The sequence below is a fragment of the Microcaecilia unicolor genome, chromosome 11 (assembly GCF_901765095.1).
Source record: "Microcaecilia unicolor chromosome 11, aMicUni1.1, whole genome shotgun sequence".
Classification (NCBI taxonomy): domain Eukaryota; kingdom Metazoa; phylum Chordata; class Amphibia; order Gymnophiona; family Siphonopidae; genus Microcaecilia; species Microcaecilia unicolor.
In genome coordinates this window covers 62,240,567-62,259,274 of record NC_044041.1, presented here as the reverse complement: position 1 = coordinate 62,259,274, position 18,708 = coordinate 62,240,567, and the positions used below count along the sequence as shown (strand labels likewise).

Genomic DNA, 18,708 nt, shown 5'->3' with positions numbered 1-18,708 from the left:
GAACTCTAAAGGTCATACAGAAGCTTCTGCTGTTCCCAACCTCTTCCTAATAGTATTATTTTTCCCAGGCACATAAAGAAGCAACTTACAGAAGCCAGGCATGGAAATTGACTGCATTCTAGTTTGTAAGTCAGCCTCACTCTTTACTTTTCCCCACCCCACCACATTCCCTAAGAAACAGGGGGAAAAATAGTAGAATGAAATCCTTCAGAAAAACAATATAGGTTTTTTTTTACCTGATCTCGCTGCTCACATCATGCTGCCATGTCTTGTGACTGGATTGGGCAGAAGTATTACTGGAGGAAAAGGCAGATGGACCATGCTGGCTCCACATCAGCAGAACCCGACCCAATGAATAAGGAAAAGAAGAAAAGAGCACATCTGCCTCAGAGGCCTGGGTCCTTAATTCTTTTAAACTTTGTTTAAGCTGGGTCATGAAAAGTCTCTGGATGACATGGACCCTGCTAGAAAAGCTCCTTTTCCTGATCCAGACTCGATAGCATCCAGGAGATGAAAGTGCTAAAATAGTGTGAAGACCCGACTGGCTACAAATTGTGGTGCTTTCTTCCTGCTCAGAAGTAGGGTATTTGACCTCAGCAGGTCTTGGATATCTATCACTGAGCTGTCGCCCACCCCGCAAACAGAAATCCTTTTTATGGACACCAGAAAGGGCTGTTGACGAGCTCTGAGACAGGAACAAAGCAAGCATTCTTACTAAAGGTGGACATGGATAGGTTGGTGGCTCCAGCTTGTCACATGCATAGGGTAAAGATGTGACCTTTCTGAGGTCCAGTACACTTTTGGAGTCCATCTTTATATGGAGAGAGACAGGGAAACTTGGGTTATCAAAGACGAATGGGAGGTCATTCCTGACTAACTCTGTAGATTCTGTAGGATGAACCGAGCATTTCTTAATACTCTCTTTGGAAAGGGTAGTACTCCTGCTTTCACCCCAGCGCTCATCTACTTCCAAATTCATATGCAAAAGCATGTCCAGTAACTGTCTGCATTTTTCAGAAAGTACAGAGAGTTTGAGGGCCTGCTGTAAAGGCCACAAGTTACAGATGCGTTTTGTTGGGGACAGCAGTTTGCTGGCCAGCATACTCAGCTTCTTTAACAATGTCGAATCTTTGGAACATCTGGTAAGTATCAAGCTGCTCTTGCGAACACAGCTTGTTTCTCTTCGAATTGATGCATGGTCCATTAAACTCACTGTGGCAATCGCTGCTTCTGGAGTAGGTGGTTTAGGAACAGATGTTCCAAAGCCTTGCAGTTTGTAATCCAGTTTAGAAACATGTTGAGGGGAGCTTCTTAAAACAGTAAGCTTTTTACTGGGATTCAGTTTAAGAACATTTCTGAGTTGTTCTTGACATGTAAAATTTTTACACTTTCTGATTGGTCGTTTCTTAAGTGTTATAATTCTGCTTTGACTATGATGGTTCCCAAAAGCAACATAGATCTTACTAGGCTCAAGCTCCATACAGCTACTGGATGGCGGTACTGTGGGGATGCATGTGGCACAATGAAAGTTTTTGATCCAGTTTACTGTGAGACAAGGTGATTCTGACAAGGTCTTTACCTGTACAAGCGGCAAGTTGACTTGATCTCTTAAAATCTTTGGTTTTTTGGCTTCTTGCAAGACACTGTTGGTGCTGGAGGTAATACAAACTGCTGTATCATTCCAATGGATCCTTCTTGCAGAATCTTGTTTCTTGAGAACTTTGACCTTTGGTGCAGTAGTTGAGAGTGACAGATTCCATGAGGCAGAAATAATAGATTCTGTTTTGTGAAGTTCTGTTTGCATGAAACATTCTGCTTTAGTACAAGGCTTCTTACAAAGTTTGTTTTTAACTAGAACTTCTACATCTTCGTGTACCCTCTTCCGCTTAAAAAGTGCCCTCTCTCCTGCAGTCTGACTTTTTGCCCTATTCTCACTGATTCCTGTCACCTTCTCAGCAAATGAATGATTTTCAGCCTTCATTTGGTATTGTGTGTTTCTTCCACTGTTCTTTGTGATAGATGACCTCGGTACACAAGGCATGGATGCTGCATTAAGAGACCCTGCCTCCCCAGTCTCTGACAATACATTGTTATCTAGAAGGATACTCTTGGTAGAATCGCATCCAGTTTCAGATGGCAATTTGACTTGCTGTTTCTTTTCCTTTTCACCTTCCAAAACTAACAGAATACCGACAGTTTTTAATGCTTGATTTATACTTTTGATGACATTGGTTGAGTTGTGCACTTTGCTGGAAGTCAATGAAAGCGTTTTACAGCTTCCCGCCTTAAGAGGGACACAGTTTTCCAATTTCTGTTGAGGCAGTTTCAGACCTTTTGAAGATACTGGTGATAAACCATTACTATAAATCATGGAATGCAAGAGCAATTTGGACCTGTCTGCCATTCTCTTCTTTGTTTTGTCTGCTCTGTTATTCTTCCCTTCATGTGCTAAGCAAATGGTGCTGACAGTGTCACAAGATCCATAGTCAAGCACCACTTCCGAATGCTGCTCACCACTCAGTGCATCCACAAATTTTCCCTCACTATTTATGTGGAACTGTCTTGACATTTCCATGTTCGTTTCATTGGACAGTATCTCCTCCAACTCATGCTCTGACAATGATGCAATACGATTGATGTCAGTTCCTTGTTCAAATAAAGTGTATATATTGGGGCATTTTAAAGACTGTTTAAGTGAATTATTTTGGATAGCTTGTTGAGCAACTGAGTCAAAGTCCCTCTTGTATGTTAACAGATATTGCTCATGCACATTAGGTTGGTATAGCTCAACTGCTGAGCTCCAGCATTTTGAAGTCTTTTCAGCTTTAGGTATGAAATGTGACAACTCTTTGAATTCCACTGTATCCACAATGCATTTTTGATCACCGACCACAGAGCCAGACTGAGATTCAGGATTATTTTGTTCCTGAGCATCAGATGGAACTTTCAGTTCAATTTCAGAGACAGTTTTCACATCATCGGACTCACATAGAGGGCTCTTACATACTAAGTGCAAATTACCAACAGACTCACACTGTGTCCTAATATGACACATCTTGTCTAGAATCAGTCCCCCTAACTCTGCCATTTCAGCATTTTGGACATTGTCAGGTAAAGTCTCCTGGCAGTTTAGTAATGAACTGCTGTCTTCTAGTTCTATGGGTTTTGAATGGTTTGCCACTGTCATAGTGTCAGACTGCTTCACATGGTACTGCACCCTATCTTCCAGAGTTATTTTAAACCAGTTTGAAGTCAGATGTTCAGGCAAGCTTGGTTTTCTACACATATCTCCTTGAGACCTTGCTCGCTTACTTTTTCTGATGCATATCGGTTGATCAAGTTTGCATTTGCAAAAGGTGATCAGCTCTTCAGGCCAAGGGTTTACACAGCTCATATCTTTCAGATGTTCTGAATCAATCTCTCGATACTCTACAGCATTAGGTGATTCTATTGTTTTACAATACTTTTTATCTAAAGCCAGAGCACCAAAGGATTTGATTGCAGAATACCAGGGTCTGGTTTTGGTAGGACAATCTGTCTGCCAGGAAAGGTCCACAATTTTAAGTTTTAAATCTTTCAATGCCCAGGACAAATTTTTCAGTTGATCAACACACTGGATGTGAATTTGAGAGTTGTCCTTTAATGTACTAGCATTGCTTCTTTCAGTGGAGAAAACCCGCTTTCTCTTCTGTGGTATAAGATCTTTTGCTGTTTTTGTTGTGGTGTTCAGAGACAATGGAAACAACAGTTTGTGTAAGTCTCTACTTATAAAAGATAAATATGTATTTGTCAGACTTCTGTGATGGTTCTGAAGTGCAGTTTTACTGCATATCCTCACAGTGAGCCCAGTTTCCCCACTATCACCTATAGCCTTCTGCACTGCACAGGAGCATACCTGCAGCAATATAGACCTTACAGAGCCAACATCTGAATAATCTTGCTTTCTGTCACACTGCTCAGAACTTGTGGAACTCACGTCTTCCAATCGAACATTTCTGCATACATTTTCAGCATGTAGTGAAGTGCTGGCATCAGAAGTACTGCAGCTTGCAAATACAGAGTCATTTGGTGAGTATTTAGCTGTGTCTAGAGTTAAGCTGTTGTGGGTTTCATTAGTCTTTGGGCCAGTATAGGCTTCACATTCTATGAAAGAATAATTTTGAGGTGAGTTAGCAATATCTTTCTTGTTCTCAGCATCTTTGCTTTCTGTAGTGTCAGACTTAGCTTCGCTTAATGCAGAGCTTCTGGAGCCAAAGTGGTCTAAGCTGGCAACATTGGTATCTAAAAGTGAAGATAGATCCTTTAGGTACTGCACACTGTCTGTATTCATATGGATTACCTTCATCTTTCTGTTTTTTAGTGCAGTGGTACAGTGGTTTGGGGATTCCTTAATTAACTGGTTATAACAATCTGCCAAACTATGATTTAGGGAACAGTTCCTTTGGTTACAGCAGTCAGAAAGAAAGTTGCTATCTTGCAACTCTGTCTCACACATCTTTGTGGCTGAAGATCCACTCAGATGATCTTCATTGGAATCACTTTCTACAAATGCAACAATGCTTGAAACTGCAATTTCCTTACCAGATTCAGAGATACTGACCTCTTTGGGGCAACTGACATGTTGCATGTTAGAGCAAGCATCCCTGTTTATGATTAGTACAAGTACTTCTTGAAGGATGCAAGGAAGATCTCTCTCTCTGCATATGAATGGGTAGATAGGATCACCACTGGGGACATTATTTCTACATTTTTGAAAGTAGCCTGATGTTCTTGAGCAGCAAAGAGAGTCCTGATAGCCACTGATTTGCAAGGAACTGCAAGTAGAAACACTTTCATCTGCATGTCCTGTATTATTAAGATGCCCCACTGTTAGTAATGAAGAGATATGTTTTCCTGCTTGCTCTTGGCCTATACTATTGTTGAGTCTTACAAAGGTTCTATCTGCACACTGGTCAGATTCCTTTATCTTTTTTCCATGAATTTCTGTAGTGATCTGGTTAAATTTCTCTCTAGTGGAAGATTCTTCACTTGAAGAAGCAACAGCAGTAGGCACATAGGATAGGCTGCAGCATTTGTAACGAAATGTTTCTTGCATTCCACTAGAATCACAAGAGTCTTTCATATCACATCCTCCTTGAAGACCACAAATACACAAAGGCACTGAACTGCTCACCCTTGCTGCATGGTTATCTCCTTCACTGCTGAGTTTGCAGGCTTCAGCTCTTGCCAATAGCAGCTGTTCTGAAAGTGCATTAGAGATCCAAGTCTCCTGAAATTGAACGTTCTGTTCCATCTCCTGCAAGATCTTGTCAACACTTGAGTTTTCAGTCTTTTCAATAGGGTGTGACTTTTGTGTATCACAGTCACCAGCACTTGTGGTCTGAGATGTCTCAGCAGCTACTCCAAGTGCAGACTCTGGATTTTGCCATGTAGGAAGGATTAAAACTTGTCTGCTACAACAAGGTGGTGAGTGGTCATCAGACTTTGGGAAGCTGTCTCTACTTGCTTGATCATTGCTGCCATTGTCAAGCACCAAGTCGTGATGAGGACTAATATGGCAGAATTTAGGTGTGACACACGGTTTGGCACAGTCACTTTGTCTTTTATATTCTAGTGTTTTTGCTATTAGATTTTGTGTCTGTCCAGTGGAGGTGAGGTTTGCAGTTTCTGAAAGTTGCCCACTGGACGTATGTGCGTCTATGGCTTGCCATTTAGTGTTCTCCAGCAGGAAACCTTTATGCTTTCTTTTAGTCTGTCCTGCAATGCTAAATGTCCTAGCACCCTCCATACCTGGTGCTCTCTTAGTCAGCTTTTCCAGACACTCATTCATCACCTGTGGGTTGTCTTGATTATCAACTGCACAAAAAGAAACAAAATTAATATTAAATCCCACAATCCTATTGCACACACTGGTAGATCATTAATGACAACATAAAAAGAATCTTGAGCCATGACTGTAAGAGTATTTCTCCCAGCAGTAAAAGTTCTTATCCATCAACAAATCTTTAATTTCCTCATTTTGATTTGTTCAGGATAGAAAGCAGCACAAAGAAAGGGTGCTCTAATTTAGGTCTATGCATTTCTTATTTAATAACTGCATCCATTTCCAAAAACAAGAAAACAGAATGGGAATATGGATGGCACCACCGTCAACCAACATGTTCATGGCAAAGCTAGAAGACATTTATTATTCTTGCTTCCCTATCACACCTCTCAGCTATCTTCAACCCACTGCCAGTGTCCTAATCCAGAGAGAAAATGAAAAGACTCTCAGCCACATATTTCTACCTAATATCCACTTTCAATGTACCTATTGCTCAAATTTTCAAGACGTTGCTATCAAAGAAGAAAGAGTAAAAGATCCAAACATTTACTACAAACCCAATTACCTATGAAATAAAAGATTCCTTTCCAGCTTGTACACACTGATCTTGCATTCACTTGCTGGTCAACCACATAAAATAATATTCAGACACAAAGAGAGACAAACATACTGGTTCTCAGAGGGAACTCCGAAATCAGGGTGAAAATCCCAAGCTGAGATTGACATTTTTTACAACTGGGCCCATAAAGTTAAAGCCTATTCCCCTGCCCCTTTCATGAGGCTATGACTTTGATTCAGACCTGCACACACACATACATGCCTGTCTGACATTGCTGCCTGGATGTCTCAGCACCATCTGAAACTAAACATCAAAATTACACTAAAGGTCTGTTACTAAAACTACACAACTTATAGCATTACATAAAAACTTGTGTCTTAGAACTGCCTAATATTCTGAGAACCAAAGAATTAGAAGCAAACACTTCAAAAAGGCCGAAAAAATCCCATAAGCAAGGTCACCTAGGTGCCTAAAATATAGCATATGACACCTAAAATTCAGAAACACAACTGGGGAACAGTCCTTTTGTGGATGGAGAGAAGTCCAAATATTGCCATTTATTGGAAAGTTCTTACCAAGTTTAACTTCTCTTATGATTTTGAAGTTCGGGGCTGCTAAGTGGAAAAGGTAGGACTGCAAGAGCAGCTAATTAAGTTTGTTATGCCTTTATATATCTCTACAAGGCAGGCTTATTATTAGGGCTGTACCGAATATTCATATTTGATTTGGCCCTGAATAGTGCTCTGAATGCATTATTCTCATTCAGCCGAATAATGATTTTAATTTAAATATAAATAATCCAGGGCTCTTCTGTGCTAAATCCTAGTGAAAATTAGTACTTGAAAAGGTGCTAAATCCTTCTGAAAGTTGTAGCTGAAAAAGAGGTTAGCCTTTATAAACTACAAGAGATGCAGAAAGAGGACGACAGGTGACAATAACTGGAAAAACTAAGAGAAGCTGGTAGTCAGAACAGAAGAACAAACAGAAACAGAGGGGTGGTAGTGCCTGAACAATTTTCAGAGGACTATGATTGTGAGGAGCTGGCTAAACTAAAGGTGGACAAAGTGATGATACTGGATGGGATCGGGAGTGGTCCTGAAGAAGAGCAGATGTAGTCCCTCTTCACAAAAGCAGAAGTAAGGAAGAGGTTGGGATCTACAGGGCAGTAAGTCTGACTTCTGTGGTAAGTAAATTAATGGAAACACTTTTAAAACAGAGAATAGTGTTTTTGGAACCCAATGGATTACAGGACTCGAGGCAATATAGTTTCACTAGAGGCAGACCTTGTCAGACAAATCTGATTAATTTCTTTGAATGGGTGACCAGAGAGTTGTATCAAAGGAGAGCACTAAATGTGGTGTATTTAGATTTTAGCAAAGCTTGTGACACTTCCACACAGACGACTAATAAATGAACTGAGGGTCCTTGGTATGGGCCCAAAAGAGACTGACTGGGTTAGGAATTGGTTGAGTGGAAGGTGACAGAGGGTAGTGGTAAATGGAGCTCATTCTGAGGAAAAGGGTGCTGCTACCAGTGGTGTGCTGCAAGGTTCAGTTCTTGAGTTGGCAGTTTTAAGCATTTTTTGTAAGTAATATTGCTGAAGGGCTGTCTGGTAAGGTTTTCCTTTTTGCGGATGATACCAAAATCTGCAACAGGGTGATGGTGTGGATAACATGAAGGAGGACATAGCGAAGCTAGAGGAATGGTCTGGAATTTGTCAATTTAGATATTATGCTAAAAAATGCAGGGTCATACATTTGGGAGTGCAAAAACCTAAAGGAATGGTATAATTTAGAGGTGCACGAAAGAAGAGAGGGACTTGGGTTTGACCTGGAGAACTGGGTTCAATTCACACTGCAGCTCCTTGTGACCCTGGGCAAGCCACTTAACCCTCCATTGACCCAGGTACAAATAACAATTAGTGCAGTGGGTTGGGATCTTGAGGAGCTGGGTTTGATTCCCACTGCAGCTCCGTGTGACCCTGGGCAAGTCACTTAACCTTCCATTGACCAAGGTAGAAATAACCTTAGATTGTGAGCCCATTAGGGACAGAAAAGTATCTGCAAAAATAGTATATGTAAACCAAGCGCGGCATAAACATATATGATGATCTTAAGGTGGCCAAAAAGGTAGAAAAGCCAACGGTGAAAGCTAAAAGGATGCTTGGGTGCACAGGGAGAGAAATGGTAAGTAGGAAAAAGGAGGTGATGATGCCCCTGTATAACACTCTGGTGAGACCTCATTTAGAATATCTAATATAATAAAACGCACCCTCAACGTTCTGAAGCCACGTTCTGTGAAGCCGGAAACTTGAAGCCGGAAGCCTGAGTTCTGTGAAGCCGGAAACTTGAAGCCGGAAGCCTGAAGCCTTGAAGCCTGAAGCCTTGAAGCCATCTGACGTCACTCCCAGGCTGAGGCTGAAGGGTTCAGCCTGCCGTCTCTGCCCCGCCCTCGCGACAAAACAAACAAATCCGGAAGCGAAACGTCAGGGAAGGAGGCGGCGCTCCCGACGTCTAGCCTTCCCTTCGCTGTGTTCCTCCAACAAGGCGGAACACAGCGAAGGGAAAGCTAGACGTCGGGAGCGCCGCCTCCTTCCCTGACGCTTCGCTGCACGAACCGCCACGGAGGTAAAGTTAAAAAGAATAAAAAAAAAAAAAAGGATGCATGGATGCGAGGCAAGGATGCGAAGTGGGGGGGCATGGATGCGAAGGGGGGGGGGGGAGAAGAGGGCGGGCCAGGCTGGGACATGGGAGAGAGCGTAGCATGGATGCGAGGGGGGGGGAACATGGAAGGGCGAGAGGGGACTTGCTGGAAAAGGATGAATGGAGGCGGCAGGGGACAGAGGAGCATGGATGGGCATGGATTGGGAGGGCAGGACTCAGGGAGAGAGGGAAATTGCTGGATAGGGAAAAATGGAGGGGCCAGGTGACAGATGAGCATGGATGGGCATGGATTGCAAGGGCAGGACTCAGGGAGAGGGGAATTGCTGGATAGGGATGAATGGAGGGGACAGATGGGCATGGATGGATATGGATTGCAGAGCAGGCCTCAGGCAGAGAGGGGAAATGCTGGATAGGGAAAAATGGAGGGGCCAGGTGACAGATGAGCATGGATGGGCATGGATTGGAAGGGCAGGACTCAGGGAGAGGGGAATTGCTGGATAGGGATGAATGGAGGGGACAGATGGGCATGGATGGATATGGATTGCAGAGCAGGCCTCAGGCAGAGAGGGAAAATGCTGGATAGGGAAAAATGGAGGGGCCAGGTGACAGAGGAGCATGGATTGGAAGGGCAGGACTCAGGGAGAGGGGAATTGCTGGATAGGGATGAATGGAGGGGACAGATGGGCATGGATGGATATGGATTGCAGAGCAGGCCTCAGGCAGAGAGGGGAAATGCTGGATAGGGAAAAATGGAGGGGCCAGGTGACAGATGAGCATGGATGGGCATGGATTGGAAGGGCAGGACTCAGGGAGAGGGGAATTGCTGGATAGGGATGAATGGAGGGGACAGATGGGCATGGATGGATATGGATTGCAGAGCAGGCCTCAGGCAGAGAGGGGAAATGCAGGATAGGGATGAATGGAGGGGGCAGGTGACAGACAAACATGGATGGCCATGGATTGGGAGGGCAGGGCTCAGGGACAGAGGGGAATTGCTGGAAAAGGATGAATGGAGGGGGCAGGGGACAGATGGCCATGGATTGGGAGGGCACGGCTCACACTCTCTCTCTCATATACAATGTCTTTCTGACTCTCACTCTCACACACTCTGTCTCACACTGTATCACATTCACTCTCTATGTGCCACACAGTCACTCACACACTCGCTTGGTCTCATACACTCACTCAAACAGAGAATCTGTGTCTCACACACACTCTCTCTCTCGCCTACACACACACACTCTCACTCACACTGTGTCTCACATATACACTTGCACACACTCTCATTCTCACACACACACTCTCTCACAAACACACTCACACCCAGACTCACGCTCTCTCTCACACAATCACACTTTCACTCTGACTCTCAAACAGACACTCTCACATACACTCTCCCAAACATACACACTCCGAGGAAAACCTTGCTAGCGCCCGTTTCATTTGTGTCAGAAACGGGCCTTTTTTACTAGTTGTGTATAATTCTGGAGACTGCACCTTCAAAAAAATATAAATAGGATAGCATCAGTCCAGAGGGTGGCTAATAAAATGGTCAATGATGTTTGTCATAAAGCACATGAGGACAGATTTAGTTTCAACAATTTTTATTGATGACTTAGCACATGGAGGAGTGGCCTAGTGGTTAGGGTGGTGGACTTTGGTCCTGGGGAACTGAGGAACTGAGTTCGATTCCCACTTCAGGCACAGGCAGCTCCTTATGACTCTGGGCAAGTCACTTAACCCTCCATTGCCCCATGCAAGCCGCATTGAGCCTGCCATGAGTGGGAAAGCGCGGGGTACAAATGTAACAAAAATAAAAAAATTATCATTGCCAACAAGTTCCACCGATAAACTGGTTGTTAGTACATATTGAACAAAGGCAAGGTGGTATTCCATCATCAAAGTTTTAATATTTTCTCCCCTCCCCAACTCAAGCTATTAAACCCCCCTCCCAGATTATACACATATCGATTTGATTGAAATAATTTGTTAATCCCTCAAAACATCCAACAAGTGACAACCATACTAAGTCAAATTACTCTCCTCCCCCCACATCCCCCAATTATATTCTCCATGAAACAACAGAATAAGAAGTGAGAGTTATACATCAACCAAGTTCTACCAATACACAACTAAGCATTTCGTGTCTCACCCACCCTACCCGTCTCTCCCCCTTCTTGTGTTACAACCTTACAAGTGTGGTATAACATTTATTTATTTATTTAGATTTTGCTCACAACTTTTTCAGTAGTAGCTCAAGGTGAGTTACAGTCAGGTACTCTGGATAGTTCTCTGTCCCAGGAGGGCTCACAATCTAAGTCTGTACCTGAGGCAATGGAGGGTTAAGTGACTTGCCCAAGATCACAAGGGATTTGAACCGGCCACCTCTGGATTGCAAGACTGGTGCTCTAACCACCAGGCCACTCCTCCACACAATAGAGACACACCTGCCCTACTAAGAGAGAGCAAACTGACAACCCCAACTTCTTCAATCCGCTACCCCATGTCCTATATTCAACTTAAATCAGGTATTAAATCTAGCAACAAATCCCCTCCCCCGCCCTCAACTAACTCCTGTCGTATCCCTACATTCTTCATCGCTCAATCAATCCTTATGAGGCCTGAATTCTTATAACCCCACAAGACCAGTAGGTGAATGAAACACCATTAATTACTACCCTCCCTCCCTCCCTAGTCTCCTTCCAGCATAGAGAGTGATAAGTAGATTCCTCCTACATCTCAGCAAATCGCACAAATTCCCATCCAATCATAGCTCATTTAGCACCAAGCTCCTTCCCCTAGAGGACAAGGATGACAGGTATGGGTCCTGAAGCTTCAAAAAACGCGCCTTTCATCTGTATGAGCCCCTCGCCGCCTGTGCTTCCCAGACCATCAACTGATGAAGTTGATTGCGCCAGTGCCAGTATGCTGGTGGCCCCTCTGATATCCAGGATTGCAAGATACATTTCTGCGCTAATAAAAAGGCCTTCCGAGGCAGTATCGTGGTCATTGCTACCCGTCTCACTCTTGGACCAGTGCTATCCAACAATGTAGACGGGGTACACACCAGTGGGCGTCGTATTATACACGAGAGGTATCTGGTGATTTGCTTCCAAAAATGTTGGATTTTGTCGCAACCCCAAAAGGCGTGATAATACATATAATCTGATAGTTTACATTTGGGACACAGTGCAGAGGACAACCCTCCGCTCGAACCATTTGTACCTGAGTGAAATAGGCTCTATGGAAGACCCGAAAGTAACACTCTCTATAAATTGCATTACTCGTAAGCCTCGGTATATACCTTTGATTGAGGAAAGCACATTCCACGATTCCAATGTCAAAACTGTATCTTGTTCCCAGCGATGTCGAATCACTTCCAAATCTCTAGGCCCCCCCCCCCCCAAAGTGCTCTATGTATGCCCGATATGGATGTGGCATGTTCTGAGATAGTATCAAAGAAATCATGTACCCGCGCGCCCATTCCCCCTTGCAGCGATTCTTTACAAAGTGATTGCACGTAATGCTTGAGTTGACAATATACAAATTTGTCTCCCCATTTTATTTCCTCCTGACCCTTCAGCACAGTTAAAGACTTAAGCCTCCACTCAGAATCCAAAACATTTTCAAGACAGGTGATCCCCCAGATCGAAAAAATTTTGTTATCAAAACCAGGTGGGAAGGAAGGGTCGCCGCGCAGAGGGAGCAACTCAGTAACATGCAGGTCCCCACCAAGAAGCGCCAAGCCTCCCTCAGGGGCTTCAAAAGTACCAAGGATCGCAACCCAGTAGGTATCAACAAATGCTCTACGTGCAACAAAGAGATCAGATTATACGGTGCAAAGAACTCACACTCAAACTGCAGGGGAGTAAACCAGCCCTGAGAATACACCCAGTCCCAGACACTGCGTAAGAGACAAGCCAAATTGTACAAATGTAGGATGGGTAAAACCATCCCCCCCTGTGCCCAATTGCCTAATAAGAACTGACAGTGCACTGTAGGCTTCTTCTTAGCCAAGCAGAATCTGCTAACCAATCGGTTGAAACGTCGTATATCTTTTTTCAGCAGACATATTGGCAAAGTTTGGCAAAGCGAGGCGTTATGACCATGCGTATTAGGCTTATTCGTCCCGCAAGAGGCAATGATAAAGATTGCCACCTATCTAAGTGCAGTTCCATGTTATGCAGAATCTTGTTTAAGGTCATAAACGGTTGACACCCGAGGTGTAAGAAGAATCCCCAAATATACAAAAGAGTTGTGCGCCCATTTCAGCGGAAATGTCCCTATCCAATGTTGTTCAATTTCAACGGTAGATGCGAAAGCTTCGGATTTGTCAAGGTATAAGCGCAAGCCTGCAAAGTCTCCATATTCTGTAAAGTTCTCCAATAAGGCAGTGAGAGGCTTGGGGCTTTGTTAAGGTTACCAAAAGATCATTTGCAAAAGCAGCCACTTTGAATTCCACTGTTCCGAGTGTTATCCCTTGTATATCCAGATTTGAGTAGATATCTCGTATAAGCAGATCCAAGTTAAGACAAACAGCAGAGGTGATCGAGGGCAACCCTAACGGGTACCCTGGGCAATAGCAAAATCATCAGACATATGCAGTGCTTTTTTTGTAGAAAACAAAGGTGCCGGTACTCAATATGGGCGGGGTCACCACATATAGCTCCACCCCTATGATAGCCACAGCCCTTATACCAGCCATGGCGCATATAAACAGACATCATTGAAAGTATTATACTAGTATAGGAGAAAAAAAATAACGTGATTTTTTTTCATTATAAAAAATTTCTGTAAGCTGTTACAGCTCCAGTATACCCAGTGCAAAATATGACAGCAGATGTAAATTCTCAAATTGGACATATTCCTAACACTAAAATGAAAATAAAATGATTTTTTTTCTGCTGCACGACTAATATTCTGCCAGTGCCGTTATGCTCATATTAGCCCTCTCCTCTTGTCACTTCACTGGCTTCCTATCTGTTTCCGCATACAGTTCGAACTCCTCTTATTGACCTATAAGTGCATTCACTCTGCAGGTCCTCAGTACCTCTCCACTCTCATCTCTTCCTACATTCCTCCCCGGGAACTCCGTTCACTGGGTAGATCTCTCTTATCTGCACCCTTCTCCTCCACTGCTAACTCCAGACTCTGTTCCTTTTATTTTGCTGTACCATATGCCTGGAACAGACTTCCTGAGCCGGTACGTCAAGCTCCATCTCTGGCCGTCTTCAAATCTAAGCTAAAAGCCCACCTTTTTGATGCTGCTTTTAACTCCTAACCCTTATTCACTTATTCAGAACCCTTATTTTATCATCCTCACTTTAATATTCCCTGATCTCGTTTGTCCTGATTGTCTGTCCTAATTAGATTGTAAGCTCTGTCGAGCAGGGACTGTCTCTTCATGTTCAAGTGTACAGCGCTGTGTACGTCTAGTAGCGCTTTAGAAATGATAAGTAGTAGTAGCAGTTGTTCTACATCCATAGGTAAAAGCTGGGTCCTCCACAGACTTGACTAGAGGGGGTATACAGCCACAGAGGAACTCCGGGAGGAGGGAGAATGGGGTAAGGCAGGGACAGGGAAAACCAAGTATGCCTAAAGTGGGCACCACCAGCCACAACACCCCCCGCTCTACTGGCAAAGCACAGGAGCCACCCCAGGCAGAAATCCAGGCGATGAGAAAGCGACGTCCACACCTGCTGGGAGACAGAGATATACTGAAGGCAGAGGGGGCTGGGCGTCCAGGAACACCATGTGCTTTCAGTGTTCTCTATCTCCACCTGCTGGTAGGTGGATACAACCCATCAGTTAATGGATTCATCTGCTGTTGATGACAAGGAAAGAGCTATTCCATTGATTGGGTGCGTAAATACTGCCCACAAACACCTGTTTGCCTTGCCACTAAAACCTGACAAAATAAAAAACAACCCTCAGGATCTTTTAAAATATTTTGTATTTGATTACCTATCCCTTTCCTAAACAAGATAACCACACCCCCTTTTTCCCCAACCGCTGGGGATCCTATACAGTCACCAACCCACCAGCGGGCCAGTTTATCTTGTTCTCATTCAGACAGGTGTGTCTCTTGCAAAAAAACTATATCTGCCTTGATCCGCTGAAAGTGCTGTAGGATTTTTGAACACTTTATGGGGGAAGAAATACCCCCAAAATTCCAAGTAACCACCTTCACCATAGCAAAAGTTGTAAGAGCAAAATCATCAACGACAAATAGAATAGAGGCAGGGAAATCGCCCCAGCTCACGGTCTCCCTCCGTTCCCTTCACCTCAGCCTTTTTGATTTGGATAGGGTCAACTTTAGGATCCACAATTAGGAGGCAATTATAGAAAATCACCCTAACTTTAAATCCCTCCTTCATGCTGAGTGAAGTCCCTACCCACCCTCCTTCTCCTAAAACCCTCCCCAACCCCCATTACCCCAAATGTAATGTTCCTAACGCAACTAGTCAGTACTTGACGCCTCCCTGCCCACCAAACCCTCTGAACCACAAAGGTGCCAACCCCCATTCATTCTCCCTTCATCACAAAAAACAACAAAAACCTTATCATACAGATGTCATGCACTCCCCTCCCCTAGCTCCATATAGTTGGTGCTGGATACCAAAACATGCATCAAGATATTCCCAGTGCTAACATGTCAGCATCCAATCAGTGGGTTACCCTTTAGCCCAGTCACCCCCTTACACACATTACAATACAACCCCCCCCCCCAAAAAAAAAAAAAAAAACAAAGTCCCTAATCCACTCGCACCCTCAGCTCAATCTCCAAACTGCTATATAGCAGATATGTTCAGTCTGATATATTTACTATCAAGTGATCCAATGTTAAAATCTCTGGAACACAATGAAAGCAAGTGCGCCACAGGTAGCACTGCTTAGAGAGATCTCCAGTAGCTAATGATAGCCTTGTTCTCCACAGCAGTGTGTGGCATTGCCTTGTGATTCACTGTCTATTTTGGCAGAAGGCCGCAGTCATTGGTAAATCTCATTATTCTTTTAAGGCCAACTTCTGTTTTATTTTTTTCATCCGCAGGCCCCAAAAAGCAAAGCCAACTCTCTGGGCCCGGACCTTCCTGTTCTGAGGTAGGCAGCTGCTGAAAAAAATTCTGGGCCTCCATCACAGATGCAAAAAAATTTGTTTGCCCTTGATGAACCACCCGTAGTTTGGCCAGGTATAACAAGGCAAACTTAACCTTCCTGTTGTGAACATATAGGCAAAAATGTCCGGTGTTGCGCCGCAACTGTGGACGAATAATCCTGGAAGCACAAAACTTTTTGGTCTTCATGTCTCAAACCTCCACCGCCTCGAATTGCTTGTAATATAGCAGATTTGTGAGCAAAATTAAGAAGACGGCAGATCACCACTCTGGGTTTAGTCGACCCCTTTTGGCGGAGGCCTATCCTGTGGGCCCTCTCCGCTAGCAATGGGAGCTGCTGTGACAACTAACGCTCCAGGAACTCCCGGAGGTCTCTCTCTTCCACCATCTCTGGCAGGCCCATGAAGCGCAAGTTATTCCTGCATGATCTGTTTTCTAGATCCTCCAGTTTCTCCTCATAAGCAGCGATTGTTTTCTGAATTCACGCATGCAAGTCTTCTGCTTTTGTCATTCTATCCTCCAATTCTCCAGTGTGATGGCAATACGCCGCCAGATCAGCTGCAATTCATTCTAGGTTCCCCTGAAGCTGCTGTAATTGAGAGTCTATAGGGCTCAGTCAATTGTCCAGTATATTTTCCCGTACCCCAACTCCTAACCCTTATTCACTTGTTCAGAACTCTTATTTTTCCTCACCTTAATATTCCCTTATTTCGTTTGTCCTGTTTGTCCTAATTAGATTGTAAGCTCTGTCGAGCAGGGACTGTCTCTTCATGTTCAAGTGTACAGCACTGCGTACGTCTAGTAGCGCTATAGAAATGATAAGTAGTAGTAGTAGTTACCTCTGCCACCCATGCGGAGCCGACAGTAGAACTCGATGGGCTGACTGGCACCGCCATTTTGTCTGTATTAGTCTTTTACTTCTCTCTCTCTCCTTACAGAGGTTTTTAGTTGCCATCCTTTGCCCCTCACCAGTTCCAGAGGTAGAACCTGCCTTCCGACCAGTCAGGTTACTCACTGAGGTTGAAGATCCAGAGATTATAACACGTAAGTGATGGATTCTATAGAGGTGGCAGCAGCAGAACATTTATATGTGCGTAGCGTCATGTGACTCTCATGAGGATAGATTTAAAGTTCTTAATAGGCATACTTTGGAAGAAAGCAGGAGAGGGGAGATATGATAGAGATGTTTAAATACCCCAAGTACAAAAACTTAGATTGTGAGCCCTCTAGGGACAGAGAAAGTACCTGCATATAATATGTACAGTGCTGCATATGTCTAGCAGCGCTATAGAAATGATTATTAGTAGTAGTAGTAGTATGAAGCATAAATGCGCAAGCTCTGGAGCGAGGGGGCACAAGATGAAGGTGAAAGAGGAAAGACTCAGAAGTAATCTGAGAAAATACATCTTCATGGAAAAGGTGGTGAATTCGTGGAACAGCCTCCCAGTGGAAGTGGTGAAGACAAAAATATATCTGAATTCAAGAGAGTTTTGGACAAATACACAGGATCTCTAAGGGAGTGATGGGGAGAGTAAATGGCATGGATGTGCAGACTGGATAGGCCATATGGTCTTTATCTGCCTGCATTTTTCTGTTTTTATACTTGATCTCTGATTTCAAGGTGCTTCTTTTATTATGTTATGTTAAAGCTCAATGCCATTATTCGTATTTGGTATTCATATTTGGCCGAATAGTAAAATATGCTATTCGGTACAGTTCTACTTATTATGCAGTTGACAATGGAACCCACATAGGATGGGGCCATACTGGACTTAGTGCTTACTAATAGGGAGAGTGTTTCTGTAGGTGATCAATCTGGCAACTAGTGATCACTAGATGGTGTACTTCTTTACAGAAAGGGTGGTGAATTTGTGGAACGGCCTCCCAGTGGAAGTGGTGGAGATGAAACAGTTTCTAAATTCAAGAGAGCTTGGGACAAGTACATAGGATCTCTGAGGGAGTGACAGGGAGAGGGGATGGCATGGATGGGCAGACTGAATAGGCCATATGGTCTTTATCTGCTTACATTTTTCTATGTTTATAGTTAGGCTATGTACAGCCTGCTAATACCATATTAAATAGTTCACAGTGGGTTACAAGAAGATACTAAAGCACAATTTGCCCAGTCACAAATTTAGCAGAAACAGTTATAGACTAGCTTATTTAAAAAAAGAATGTTCTAAGTATATATGATTATTTATTAAATCACATATCTACTAAACAGTAAGGTCTTTAGGCTCTTTCTAAACATGCCATAGCTAGGTAAAAATCTTAGATTAGACGGTAAAAATTCCCAAAATTTGGCAACCTGGCATGCAAATAAATCTGATAAAAATTTCTTAGAGGTGATACCTCATGGACTTTGGTAATCAAAAGAAAACAAACTGAGGATATTATAAAATCGTCCCGCTAACGAATCATGTACAAGGAAAATCATATATGATGGTACTATGCTCTATATTATCTTCCACAACAGAAATCCTAGTTTAAAAGTAATCCTGGACTCGGCACTAAGCCAATGAAGCTTGATAAAATAATATAATTTTA

The 18,708-nt window shown here is 43.5% G+C and overlaps 1 protein-coding gene across 1 annotated transcript in view; it reads right to left on the bottom strand.

The window, feature by feature from the left end:
* The window catches only part of PRR14L (proline rich 14 like), a 76,175-nt gene that overhangs the window by 33,294 nt on the left and 24,173 nt on the right, over window positions 1-18,708 (bottom strand). The window contains exon 3 of the mRNA XM_030219906.1: window positions 237-5,856. Coding sequence (XP_030075766.1) covers window positions 237-5,856 — 5,620 coding nt within the window. The remainder of the gene's footprint in view (window positions 1-236; window positions 5,857-18,708) is intronic.